We start from the raw sequence: 15,700 nt of genomic DNA, 5'->3' as shown, positions 1-15,700 counted from the left end.
AGATATACCACATTAAAACCATGGTTTATATCTAGGGAGTGTGTCAATAGTAGATACTACCACATTAAAATCATGGTTTATATCTAGGGAGTGTCAATAGTAGATATTACCACATTAAAACCATGGTTTATATCTAGGGAGTGTTGCAATAGTAGATATTACCACATTAAAATCCATGGTTAATTATCAAGGGAGTGTCATTAGTAGTATTAAGTGTCAATGGTAGATTACTACCACATTAAAACACATGGTTTGTATCTAGGGAGTGTCATTAGTAGACCTTACCACATTAAAATCATGGTTTATATCTAGGGAGTGTCAATAGTAGATACTACCACATTAAAATCATGGTTTATATCTAGGGAGTGTCAATAGTAGATAACTAGCACCACATTAAAATCATGGTTTATATCTAGGGAGTGTCAATAGTAGATTACTACCACATTAAAATCATGGTTTATATCTAGGGAGTGTCAATAGTAGATATTACCACATTAAAATCATGGTTTATATCTAGGGAGTGTCAATGGTAGATACTACCACATTAAAATCATGGTTTATATCTAGGGAGTGTCAATAGTAGATATTACCACATTAAAATCATGGTTTAATGGAATCATGGTTTATATCTAGGGAGTGTCAATGGTAGATACTACCACATTAAAATCATGGTTTATATCTAGGGAGTGTCAATAGTAGATACTACCACATTAAAACCATGGTTTGTATCTAGGGAGTGTCAATAGTAGACATTACCACATTAAAATCATGGTTAAATCTAGGGAGTGTCAATAGTAGATACTACCACATTAAAATCATGGTTTATATCTAGGGAGTGTCAATAGTAGATACTACCACATTAAAATCATGGTTTATATCTAGGGAGTGTCAATAGTAGATACTACCACATTAAAATCATGGTTTATATCTAGGGAGTGTCAATAGTAGATATTACCACATTAAAATCATGGTTTATATCTAGGGAGTGTCGATAGTAGATATTACCACATTAAAATCATGGTTTATATCTAGGGAGTGTCAATAGTAGATATTACCACATTAAAATCATGGTTTATATCTAGGGAGTGTCAATGGTAGATACTACCACATTAAAATCCTGGTTTATATCTAGGGAGTGTCAATGGTAGATACTACCACATTAAAACCATGGTTTATATCTAGGGAGTGTCAATAGTAGACATTACCATATTAAAACCGTGGTTTATATCTAGGGAGTGTCAAAAGTAGATACTATTACATTAAAACCGTGGTATATATCTAGGGCGTGTCAGTAATAGACATTACCATATTAAAACCGTGGTTTATATCTAGGGAGTATCAATAGCAGATATATTATGTGATAGTTATCTATGCGATTCAGTGTAGCAATTATTCGTGATCTTGAAAATTCAAAGTTGAATTGATATTATTTATGATTGTTTTTATCAAAACCAGAAGAAGGCGAGCATGTGTTGCTGCCATCAGCTCTGAAACTAAAGTATTTGCGAAATATAGTTGTAATTTTAAACACAGGCAGTAAGGTGGTCCTCTGTTCAACAACACAAGCCTTTCTTATTGATAGGTATGTTGATAGATATTGTGTATACATGCACCAAAACATCCGCATGCAAATTAATAAAAAGGCAAACGAGAGACCAACCAGAGATTGTTAGATAAGGCGGTTTAATTATTAATTTGTCAATCAAGTCACGGGTTTTAAATACTTTGTAAGATCATAAGGTTTGTATTTTTTAATTTTATATCAATACCAAATATCTTATCGTTATGTGGGATACAAATGTTGTTACATATCGTCAAAGACTAAATGCATTATCGATCAGGGACACTACTGCTATCACAAAACAAGCTAAACTATTTTAATTATTAAAGTTAATGATACTTCTCTTCGTTGTCGTTTCTTGCTTTGGGGCATGAAGTCATCACTAAAATGGTTAATGTGGCATAACGTCTTCTGATCTTGTCCTGTCTGGATGGTTCCCTAATGGAATCACCAAACGTTATCATGCAAGTCCTATTTAGAAATAGTTTTACATGTGTGGCTTTCTTGTTAATAATAAAACATTACCATATATTTTAGCGTTTCCATAACGTTTAATATATATCCATTCGGGAAGTCAAAGAAAAGGGCGTCTGTGGGATAATTGATCTAGATTCAATATTCAGGTAAATTTTAAGTGAAATCCAACATCATAGCAGTCATTACATATGTTTATTTGGTTAGAGTAATTTATATTAAAATATTTATGATAATGGAACAGACATTGGTCCATTAGTAGTGAAAAGGCTCTGGACCCATCAAAGCTTGTCCACATTTAAGGAATTCCTTCACCTAAAATTCTACATAGAATAATGTAGCTGTTTTAAATCACGATAATATGATATAATTTAAGACTCCTTCATATGTGGATATCCACGTATGAAAGAGTATTTTTCTCTCTTGCCTCGACGTGTAATTATAATTTTACTACTATGATTTCCCGCCTTTTTGAAATTAATTCGAAAATGTCTACTCTCCATACATGCAAATGCATGATATTTTCAATGAAAATCCTATTTTTAGTTGTTTTTTACAGGCATATCCAGCCTTTTTCTGAAAAAATGTTAAAATTCTACCTAGAAAATAGTGATTTTGTTGACGTTGTGCGTCACGAGGCGTTATTGCATGGGTTGCCTCCGGCCACATGAGTGTATTGCCCTAGATCTACCCAGCCAGTATTCCACGTGTAGTTATGAGATATATTATATTATATTAACAGCATATCAAACTACTGCATGATGATCAACATATATCATAACTGTAAATGCGGATGTTATATATATTAAGTTGATAAAATGATAAGTTGGAATATGTTCATGCCTATAATCCATAGCCTAAAATATTTAACATTGATCGGACAGGTTCCCGGCGTTCCTGATTCTGGCAGCTAGCTCTATTCCAGGACTCGCGTCAAAACAGATAGTAGTGCAAAGGAGAAACTCACAGAGAAAAACAAATCGACATGCGCTTAAAATATAGCAAAAGAGGACATCAAATTCTCAACAAAAAGAGGTCCAGACCTATTCATACAAAGTCGGTCACTTATAAACAATGGATCATATTCAGCTTTTTCCGGATTTCGAGTAGTGCTTTGCCATGCGTTAACAAGTGGATACATTGTATGAAACGTTGAAGCTTGCGATAGATAAGGCCATAGTTGTGTTTTTTTTCTGTTTGCGTCCGCGTGCGGGTAGGTTTTGTGCTGTTGTGAGGCAAAAACAAACACAAGTTATTATTTTTTAGATTTCGTAAAAAGACGTCCAATAATGCCCGTTTCCGGTTTCAATTTTAGTCAATTGTGGCAAGCATCACCTCAACGCTTGACTCGCATCGAATACACTGATCTCGCAATCGCTCAAGCGCCGCAAGGACCACGAGAAGGCATCTAGCAATCGAGATTTGATGCAGGATTTTTCGATCTTTTTCTCTGAAATATGACGGGGTGAGGACGGCTGAAAAGTTGTCATATTCAGTCGTATACATTTTGGCCATTTAGAATAATGAAACGATAACATATCGATATGCATTCCAAGTATGAGAACAAACTTATTCGCAGATTCTTTTTTGGCCATTGCCCGAGCTCGAGATACAATTTGTTTACAAGATTTTAAAGAACAATATCTGTTTTGGATAAAACTCTGACTCGCCTCTTGAGGTAACCTTAGGAATAAATTGTTAGAGGGGTTTGGTATGTTTGGTGCGTTTCTTTGAGTTAAAACTTCAAGATTATAAAAAGATGAAAAGTTTCAAAAGTTAATGCCTTTGGCATCATGATTTCGACGAGTAAAATTGTAATACTAGAATATCCCAATCCAAGTAAGTGTGCCGGAGGCTAAGTTCATATCAGGTTATATTATTAAAAATCTGCTGATGTACTTTTTGATATTAAATATATTAAATCATTTTTAAAGATATACTATTAAAATCCATAGCATTCTTTTGACTGAACAAAGAGACATCGCTGATTGGACACACGTACATTTATTTATGCACACTGTTTCTTAGTCAAATAGTGTAACAGACTTTTTTTCTTTGGTTTAATTAAACTTCCAAATATTAAAAATCATATTGTAGTTTTATTCTAACAGACTATGTCGATTATGTAGTTGTCGTAGAAGATGAAGTACATTTTTGTTCTTCTCTGTCCGGCATATTCTGAATTAAGAGAAAAATACATTAACAGATATTTTTATCATAGACCAAGCGTGCATAAGTTTATAGAATTATTCTCTAGTAAAGATGGTAAAATTTTGAATATGTTGGGTAACTTTTTGTTTCGTGCAACAGAGAAAAGAAAAACTCTGCTCACAATTAATTAAATGATAAAATTGCTTTTTATTTGCCGTCAGCATCAACGTGGGTTCTGTTGTGACCACGTCTTTTATACATATGTAGCTTATTAGTATATTGAAATACTGAAATATTGTCCTCCGCCATCTTATACTTGTATACATTGTATGTCATATTATAATGATAATAATTTGTACTGTTCCCTATATGCTTGTTATGCATTGGATGAAATAAAAAACTTGAGAACAGTATTATGACAGCTTGGGTTAATGAAAGTATGAATCGCCATGGTCAGTGCTGACTTGCAGAGAATGACAAAGCAGAATTATGATGGATGTACTGTTGTCAGGGTGTTGCATATGTATGTATAAAATACAGAAAACAAGTTCCAATTCAATGCATATATAGGCTATTATTAAATGTTCTTTTTTATAAAGGCTATATTATATGGAGCAACAACATTAAATAGATTAATTTACAACAGACACCGTGAAAAAACACTATTTTATCATGATTCAATCTGACAATTCTTTTAATAATTTTTAATGTTGAAATATGCGTTAAGTGGATACATTGTATGAAACGTTGAAGCTTGCGATACATAATCCTAAATTAGAACAAATACTAATCATCCCTTTATCACTTAAACCTAATAAATTGTAAGTGAGTAAATGGATCAGTAGTATTATATTTTTAAAAGGCCAATATACAGCTGTAGGTTGTCTAGTGTAATTAGCTTTCTATTTGTGGGTCAGCTTTTGTAACTACACCTGGACTAATTACACTCATCTAGAATAATAATTCGCTCCACCTGCGTTATAAATTATCCTGCGTTATAAATTATACAACAAATACATTTCCCCACTGGGGGATGATAGTCCCGGATGTTTTAAAATAACCCTCATATTGATGTAAACTTTGAGTATTTTTAATCTAACCACTATAAAGCTATATAATGTTAAAGCAGTTTGAAGATAATTAGCAATGTTATATGAAGTGGTTTTATGTATTATTACCTGAAGTCATATAATATAGCCTAATTACAAATGACGATATGTAGGCAGACAATTAACTGCAAGGTGGAGTATATTAGCTGAACCAATTACTCGTACGTGGATAAACGTATTGCTCTTCTTTGTTTAACTACATAACGACGAAATCCTAATTGACCAATGGACATCAGTATTTTACATGTCCAAACTGTACCTTTGGAATAAATAAACATTTTAACTAGATGTAAATATTGTACCATTTGAAATGAAAACACCTTAATCGCAAATATTGGTTATACTACACAAGGATCATCGGCTGTACAACTCAAATACGTTATAATGATTTTAATGATGAACATTCTTAACGATGTAGATATGTTTAGGTCATTTCCATCCCTTATCGATTGACTATATATTCCAACATTCCATGCCATCATTACATGTCTTAGTGATATATTCAGACTGTAGCTTTGTATTTTTATTGTTATACTTTAATATCTTTATATTGTTTATTTTCTCAATTCCGTCTTTGCCTGTAACAGTGTTACCTCCCTTGGATGTATGTATTATTGTGACGTCATCACTTTATGAGCAAGATTCACGTTGATTTCTAAGGCTCGCAAATACTTTAATTCACAATCGATACCTAATCCAAAGGACATATAACTCTGTAATATGTAAAATATTGAATAGTGGTTTAAGGTTGAAAGCTGATTTACCTATTGCATTTTCTATGCTAAACCAATTATAAAATTCCAAGATTTCAAGATTTTAATTGTTTCACCCAGACCCATGAAAATGAGGACATAATGATATACATAGACATATACATGGCAAGGTGAATACACAATCTACATGTGAAAGGTATAAAATACAGAAAGTTATTATTGTAAGGTTTAATGTAAAATAATATTATTAGCTTTCTTGGAAAAATTGCAAAGGAGGAGTGTCAATTTGGGCCCTCTGGTGGCCATGGCCGATAAGCATTATTTTTGTTTACAGATACCCTGGGGTTAGGACATCATGATATGACATATGAATAAGGTCAGGTTGGAGTCCCTTGTGCGTTATAAAATTAGTTCACAGTGACCTAATTTTGTAAAATGTCAATTATGCCAGAAAAAAATTATCTGGTGCCATAATTATACCATAAAACAATGCAATATAGCATATCAAATTGCATTGAGCAATATATTTTTATATTATAAATTTAGGCAAAACATATTGTGGATGAGATGAGATTGGGGCGGGGGAGCAGGTTTCTATTTTTTATTTTTTTTAAACTTTAAAACACCAATAAATATATTGCTTTGTTCAGAAAAAAGATAAACTGATTCAAATAGTATTCTTTTTTCTGTAATGAATCGCATTTGAAAGAATTTAATAATATATAATACAATGCATATTTAAAACCTTTGCAAAAGCATTATTGCATATCAAAATTTTATAGTAAAATATTTGAGCAAGTATATGACCCTCTGAACATAAGCAAACACATTAATTGATTGGTGTTTTAAAGTTTGAAAAATATAAAAAAAACCTCACCTCTCCCCCTGCTCCCCCTCCCCAATCCTTTCTAATTCACAGATTCTTTGCCTAAGTTTATAATATGCAAATGTATTGCTCAATGCAATTTAATAAAATGTACATAGCATTTATATAATTTGGTTCCAACAAAACTAAACAAAAGAGAAAATTTCCCCTCCTGTTTAACTCCCCGTAAGTCACAAGGGACTCCGACCTGATCTTAATCGTATGTCATATCATAATGTCCTAACCCAGGTATCTGTAAACAAAATGTAATGCTTATCGGTCATGAACACAAGTGGGCCCAAATTGACACTCCTCCTTTGTTTATATACTTGGATACTACAAACACTCAATAGACGATCAAATTTTTAAAAGGATATTTGGTGTAGTGCTGAGCAAAATATTTTCAAATTTTTAAAAGGATATTTGGTGTAGTGCTGAGCAAAATATTTTCACTAATAGCTTTAATTTCCCTGTTTTCTCATTTGAAAATATAGTAAAATTCATCTCCGATATCAGCATGACATAAATTACCTATTCGTTTCTCTCTTGGGATACCAAGTCATCGCCCAGTTTCAATAGGAACTTTATATTAAATGTACGAACTTTGTAACAGAGATTAGTACCGTAAACGAAAAATAAAATCATAAAAGATACATTTCCCCTTATAACGGTTGCATGTCGCGTGTTAATTAAAACCGTAAAATAGTTCGTGTAGACATTAAATTGACCTACATAACGGTCGAGTTAATGTATAGATTTCCTGTTTTCTAACGGTAATGCCGACTTGTAATTATGAGGACCAAGTATTTTATAATGTAGTCCCAAGTACATCTGTAGTACATACATGTACTCTCTGTGACAAATCTTATACAAAGAAGCTAAGTTCAAACAATGAATTGCCCTATACTATTGAATCGATTTCTGTAGAATACGTAATGATGTGATGTTATATAGGTAAAAAGAAAGCTATAAAATGCCCCTCATGGTTAAATTGTGTATTAAATGTTAAATAAAATATTTGTAACCCCATTTCCACATTCAAACACAGTATATGGTATAGGTGGGAGATGCTTACATAAGTTACTATTTTAAATACAATCACATAGAAAAAAATCATGTGGGTTCAATTATTACAAAAGTTTAGATGTCAGGCACACTGTATACGGAGATGACATTTTAAACTAAATTAAAATATTAGGTAGATAAATGTATATTAACTCATTACTTTTCAAAGTGAATTATCCTGTCAAAGTTAAATGACTGAGTGTATTTGCGACCCCTATTTTGGTCCTATTCTAACTGCAAATTGTACTTAATATCTCATTATGCATAATGAAAAGATATTCAGCAAAATGTAGGACCAAAATTCTGGTCGCAAATCCACTCAGCAGTTTTACTTTGAGCGTTTATTTACTTTGAAAAAATATGTTTAACGTACATAAATTATGTACATGACGGATAGAAAGAAGTTGGTAATTACTGTCGTCAGATTTGCGCAATTGCATTCATATTTGTGTACAAATATGTCCATAACAATGCATGTCAGATTGTGAAAAAAAGGAGAAGAAGAAAAACATATATAATGATGTTGGACTTCCACACTCACACCTGCTATCTATCTAACAATGGTTTTATATTATTTTTTGCCATTATATAATGCGTTTGTTATGTTCTATTTTCTTTTAGAAATATGTTGTTTTATTTGTTTGAAGATTTTTAACAATTTATATTCGTTAAGTTATGATTCTGCAAAATATGTTTTATAGTTCACAATAGAACGTCAAAGTCACTGTAATTTGCTTGCTAACAATACTTTATTTGAACACTTTTATTCGATACCTACCCTTCCTATCTTAAAAGTACAAACACGTCTACAGAACAGAACGTTTTATAAAAGATTAAAAAAGAAGGAAATATATAATTTGTACGACACAAGTTTTTTTTTTAAACCATACTAAATTCCAGAACAATAAGAATTGGAGCATTTCAGAAGTGTTTCATATTTACGAACATAAGAATGAAAATATTTACAAAACATTTTGTTTTGTCTTTCTGTGAGCAATCTAATTAAAACCATGTGTGACAATTCATTATAAACAACACACTAAACTTTTACCAACGCACTTAAAAATGTCATAAACAAATGTTAAATAGATCTATATAAATACCAGGAACAATCTACAAACTATCATTCAGTATTTTTCAAATTGTTTTGAAAATTTTATTTACATTAAGGTACTAAGTAGTATTTATATTTCAGATGAAAACAAACAGCAAAAACGTGTTAAAGACAATCATTGGAATACTCTCAGGTAAGCATTTACCTTATCTCAGTGGTGATATTTAACCATTTTTGTGTTTTTTTCTTCTTTTAAAACACGTTAACGCATGTTACTGATTATAATAAAATTACCAATTAGAATTCAAAGTTTAAAAAGTATTTGATATCGCGTCATGTTTTTTTTTACACTCAGATACATCTTTGACTACTCAAAGAGAAACAATCACAAAACATAAGATGTTATCAGCAAAGTCTTTTTTCGAAAACAAAATTAAATTGACAGATTTGTCAAGACACATGTATAAGCGAAATGTTGTATTAACTTTAAAACGACATTTTGACTCTTTAGTCGATATAAACCTATCTTTTGGTTATTCGAAATGATGAAAAGTAACGACCAGTTTGAGGATTCTCAACATTTTATTGCTATATTTGATGATTTGTTTTCTGAAGTCCACTAAAAAATTCTTAAATATTTCAGTTGATTTCTGATTAAGATATATTTTCATTTTGCATTTGGAAATATAATTTTGGTTTTATCGTTTTCCATTTTGAATAATTCGCCGAAATGTATATAATGTGTATTTAATCACCTTTTTTTGACTCTTTCCTACATTTGCAGCTTTACAGCTTGTGAGCACGCAAGCATGTGGTCCAATGTCAGTAGGCCCAGATCCCGGAAATTGTGTGGGTAAGTGAGAGGCGCGTAGATCGGAAATATATACAATCGTTAAGACGGGTTTGATTGTATATACATATATATATATATATTATCAGTTATTTACGACGGCCTGTCAATAGGTAATGTGCCTAATGTATTTCCGTTTGAGATCCATATAAGTTTTTTTTATATAATTACCCTCTTGTGTGATGCACTTAGACACACAGTGTCCAAGTAGTATCTGAAAAAGTTAAAGCCCTGTCGTCATAACTAACCTCAGACGGGCTCTTCCGTTTTTTACATATTACAGAGTTAGCTCCCTTGCGGATAGGTATCCATTGTGACATCAATATTTTGCGAGCGCAATTCACGTCGTTTATCGTAATCAATACCTATCCGCAAGGGCAGATAACTATTTACCATGCAAATAAAGTATACTGTACACGGATATTCTGTTTTTAGTGATTAAAGAAAACAGAAAGAGATGGAGAAAAATCATTTGTGAAAACATTGCTATGTATAAATCTGGTGATAGAGAAAAAGAAAACAGCATGGGTGTTTGTGATATAATACACATTTTGTTGTATTATATATGTATCCTAATTTTAGAAACGGGATAGGGAAATAAACACTGTTTAGAATGTGAATTGACAAAAAAATATTTGTAAGTTTTGAGTAATGAGTGTCGAATGTCAAAATTGTATATACATGTAAATGACTACATTTTTGTACTAAGCTTTTCTTTGGAATGAATCACAGTCGCAGATCAAAAACAGTGAAATAATCTTCCATGTTTGTTTCAGATATGAAGTGGTGCCAATATAAACTATACAAAGAGCCACTGAACTGGGCTAGTGCCAGGGAAATTTGTAAACAGGATGGGCATAGCTTAATACGGATAACTGATGCAGTCGAACATTCCTATTTGACATCATTTCTTGCGAGCTCTTTGAGTGCCGCCTCACCACAACCGTTCGAGTATGTATGATTTTGTTTTTTATTTACTCTATGATGTTTAGCACTTCGAAAATCTGATTTATAATTGACTGAAGGAGCAGACAAATTTTGTTTTCATTGTGCCAATCTTGCAATCGACTACAGTATGTATAATCATGTTATTCGCAATTTATTGAAATATCTAACACAAAACGAATCAGTGTTCTCTCATCGCGATATGTCATATCTTCATAAAATAACAAAAGTATTCAAATAAACTTTAATCAGAATAATGCTCTAATGCATAGAGTAGTATATTGGCTGAATTTGCATTGTTGTGAACTTTATGCTATAATTTTACATAACCACAATAAAACCTTCCATGTTGACCATCCAGGGGGCCAAGAAAAACAGTCTTTATAGCCAAGTAATCTGCACAGGTCATATTGTGTGGTCTTACTTAGCGGGCGGTCGCTAAAGCAGGTTGTAGGTTTGATTAAATGGCTAATATGGTAGGTTGGTTCCTACCTGGTATCAGATAGATGATCAGCACTGTTCCAATCCGTGTTGCTCTATGGCTTGGGAAAGTTAATATTTGAAGTATACATCCTGATAATCTCCACATTTAAATACAAGCCACGGAAACCTAAATTAAGGCTCCTCTTATACTAATGAAACCATTAGGTTCGTCAACTTTTATCTAACCAGTCCATCCACTCAGCTCTATAAACCAAAGACACCAAAGCTAAAGACGGCATCATTATTTATCTAGAATGTTTTGTTTGAGTTACATTATATCTGTTTGACTTCCTGGATATCTTGTTCTTGCGATACCTTTACAAATATATAAACATAGGAAAGGTTGATAATTTATATACGTCATTTAAGGCTTGCATGGCCAAATGACTAAAAACAAAATAATTTTGGAATTTCGAATGATATTTGATGTTGATTACTCTCTCATATCGGTTGTTTCCAAAGAATCAAATTGTTATCAAATTGTGATATTGAGGGTAGAATATCTCTATCCTTCATACCCACGTATGAAATAGTATTTTCTCTCATACATCATATCATATTTGCCGCCATTTTGAAATAAGTTCGAACAAAACCTCAACTGCATATCAAATATCCATATATAAACTTAAGACATATTAAATGCAAATCCATTGCTTGCATATTTTAAAGTAACACCAGCCTAGTTTCTGCAAAAAATATATATACATTATATTAAAATAATACCGAGTAAATGGTGATTTTGTTGGCGCAGTAATGTCACGAGGTTGTATTACATGGGTAGTCATTTGTTTCAGTCTTAGCTGACATACAATTCAATTTAATTCTTCTACCTTTAGCCTTTCAGTGTATTGTATGGGGAAACCAGTATTACATCCCTAGATCTAAGCGAAAACGGTGTCAGGTATAAACTGTATTTACCAAGCCCCAACGTTCAATGGGTTAGCTGTCATGTTGTTTTTCGATGAGAACTTTTAAATATGCTTTTTTCACAATCGCACATAACTTTAAACGACCAAATTCACAACACGTGGTTTTCTAATTTGCTTTGGTGTCTTTTTTCAGTGCCACACTCTGGGTAGGCATGCAACAGGTTTCAGATGACGTACCTCGTTGGCATGACGACTGTGCCACCCAGGATGCCGCAGGAGGATATATCCCTGCACCTGCTGTTGTGGGAGACCAATGTTTTGTGTTTGATCAAAATGCGAATGCATTTACATATGACTCGTGCACTAACTCAAAAATGTTCCTTTGCAAGGTGACGAACTACGGTAGGTTACACCGATGTTGTGAAATCAGCAATAAAATATACAAATTTTGTATAATCTAGCATTTACATGAGATATACAAATAAATTGGTCAACCTTGTTTGAGCCGGGGCGCTTAACATTTAGAAAATGAAATGAATAGGGAAAGTTGAATCTCCACATAACAATTGCAACTAAGCCGGAATTCAAATTGTGAAATAATTGAAATAAATAGAATATGGTGTTCATTGTTTTGTGTTTATGTAGTTTAAATGTTAAGTGGATATGACGCTTGGAAAAGGTGGAGGGGGCTTATTTAAGCATTGATATCACCTTTTTTTAACTTCATCGGGGTATAAAGAAATTTTGTTTGCAAACTGTTTGAATCCACGTATCGGGTTCTCACAAAAGTTTGCAAACAAAATTAATTTCATACCCCGATGGAGTTAAAAAAATAGTGACATCAATGCTTATAATTATTTTTTCAGACTACTTGATAGCACAAAATACGTTTAAACGTACGATTCCATTGATTTTCCAAAGGAATATTTTTTTTTCTAAATCAATACGCAACGTCGACGTCTCTATTGTGACGTCATGATAACGTCGGGTTTTCGCGCCATTCTCGGAATTTTTCTTTATCGTATATGAATAAAACGAATCTGCCAATCAGAAAGTCGCATTTAGCATGAAAACAAATACAAATTAATTATGCACATACGAAGAACTCTTACGGTCCTATTGTTTTAGTTATTTTGCTTGCATCTGTTTCGTTTGTTTGTTCCAGATTTTAATACATGCTTCACAAGTACTTCAGCACTCGTGGATGTTGCATACGAATCAAGCGCATTTGGTAATATGTTTGCAGCAACGGACTGTGCACAAAAATGTTCGGCAAGTAACTGCGTAGGTTATCGATATTACCCCGCAGGCACTTCTTGTAAAATGGCAACAGCTTCATTGGGATTAACGCAAACCAAGGGTGCACTGACAGAGAAATTCATGAAAGGTATCTGTAACATTTATGGTTCATTAAAAAGAGATATCTACGGAATTTATCCGTGAATGACTAGCTTTAATCTCCAAAAGTGTTACTAATTATTAATAATTTAGTAGACTAGTACTTATTTCATGGAGTGGAGTAAACGTATAGTTGTAAAACGTACAGGAAACTTGTGAATGGATATACACACACTTATATATAGAGATTGAACAGTATTTTGATTGCGTTAAAGGTGGTATGAACGCAATTGGATACAGACATATTCAATGTAGCGCGTTAGCGCTACATGTAGAATATGTCTGTATCCCATTGCTAAGTTGGGTAACTACGATAGTCAGGATGACCGATGATATAGTTCCGATTGTTGAATGTTATAGCTGCAGTTTGGTTTGAAATACAACAATGACACTTCAATTATTTTTATTTTTTTTCAATTTGATGATAGATCAATAATGTCCATTTCGAATAAAAATTGAGATAACCAAGGCGGAACGACTACCGGCATGTATCGTTATCAGGGTAGTGATGCGGTCCGAAGTGGAGCGAGCCGCCATATTTGATTTTCAACCGAGGAAAGTTACTGTGATATAACCTATTGATGGTATAACCGTTGAGGTGCGAATGTTTTTCATGTATATATCGGTCAAAGAACACGATTTAGACTAAATTCTTCATAGTCATGACTTTTATTTTATTTTACAGAGGATAGACAAGTGTTTGCGTCTGTGTAGGCCTATTTTGAATGCAAAGACGGGGCTATTTAAAGCTGATGATACTGTTTCGGATAGGCTACCTGTGATGGTTTTTTTTTCTTCTGAAAACCTGTATAAGATCTGTTAACCTATTGTTTGCTAAGACGCTCCCAGAATTGTTCACCGACAATCAGATGTTCTGTATATCTATGTGAGATGAGTGACCGTACACACGTGTAGGCCTACATCTGACGTAACTATGGGATTCCCCGAACATTCCTGAGGAAAGCCCCTCGGTTGTAGCCCCGACTCATTTTGTAGTTTATTACCGTTACAATGCTTGGACCCATCTTTTGTTTTGATGTCAAATTCATGTTTAATTGGATCTAATAAAAACTCTTTATTGTTATTTTGAAATCTGTCCACTTATGACGCAAAATCTTAACTAGAAGTAGTCCGAACCTGCACGGCGTTTATATTCATACGTCATTGCGATTATTCTAATTTGAACGCAAATTCCCTCCCGTTGACTATATAGGGGCATATGTAAATATAAATGTATGTATGTTAGCAATAATTCCATTTCAGTTGTAAGTATCCATTTCGTTGGTTTGTGTTCTTGTTATGCCTAGCAATTGTGTATAAAGATGGCTTTATGAGTGTATGAATTAAACGATTTCATGTCACTAGACACTTCAGCATTTATTTCATTAGTTCGGTTATTTGCATATATGTAAAGCATCTGGATTTTTACAATATTATTTCAGATATCATATCAACGTCATTAAAAACAGTAACAGACCCGGTAACAAGTCAACCCTGCTCAACCAGTGCAGCTGCGGCAATGACAAGCACCGCTGTACCAGAGGTCTCCTCCACAGTTATCCCTGAACCAACCACCTCTGATGTGCCTGAACCTTCCTCCAGTTCAATGCCATCAGATGAATTGACTACAAGTATGGGTGCCGTCTCTTCTTCAACAGAGGATACGTCATCCACAGACACGCCACAGCTAACCAATACCCTTACAACTGTGGACCTTACAACAGCCTCTCCCAGCACAGGTAATTCTTATACAGCCCAACATTTTCAATAATTCTGTGGTATCACTATTTTATGATTGCGCGATAGTTTATCGCGATTGGCAAACGCAATGGAGATTATTTTAATATTGTTAAGTTAGAAACAAAACAAAAAACAGGTTTTGCTTCCATTCAATTTGATCCTTCATAATTAATTCAATTGTACGGAATATTGACTTTTGATTGACACACACGAACAACTACACCCTTTACACACACACATACACACACACACACACACACACACACACACACACACACACACCCATGATACTAATCCTATGTACATCGTAACAAGCATTCCCATTGGCTTAAAAATGTTTATCAGGCCATAAAGGGAAAAAGACGTTACATTTGTAACATTGCTTCTGGTTGGTCAACACAAGCGTAATGATTTCATAGAAAC

The 15,700-nt window shown here is 33.3% G+C and overlaps 1 protein-coding gene across 1 annotated transcript in view; it reads left to right on the top strand.

Moving 5' to 3' along the window:
• Nucleotides 1–15,700, top strand: part of LOC138329937 (uncharacterized) — a 46,941-nt gene that overhangs the window by 27,415 nt on the left and 3,826 nt on the right. The window contains exons 2-7 of the mRNA XM_069277222.1: nt 9,134–9,185; nt 9,777–9,845; nt 10,619–10,793; nt 12,333–12,541; nt 13,305–13,526; nt 14,980–15,276. Of these exons, the coding sequence (XP_069133323.1) occupies nt 9,134–9,185; nt 9,777–9,845; nt 10,619–10,793; nt 12,333–12,541; nt 13,305–13,526; nt 14,980–15,276 (1,024 nt within the window). The remainder of the gene's footprint in view (nt 1–9,133; nt 9,186–9,776; nt 9,846–10,618; nt 10,794–12,332; nt 12,542–13,304; nt 13,527–14,979; nt 15,277–15,700) is intronic.

This window comes from Argopecten irradians, chromosome 8 (assembly GCF_041381155.1).
Source record: "Argopecten irradians isolate NY chromosome 8, Ai_NY, whole genome shotgun sequence".
In the NCBI taxonomy this organism is placed as follows: Eukaryota; Metazoa; Mollusca; class Bivalvia; order Pectinida; family Pectinidae; genus Argopecten; species Argopecten irradians.
Note: the sequence above shows the minus strand (reverse complement) of the source record. Positions and strands in the feature narration are given on the sequence as shown.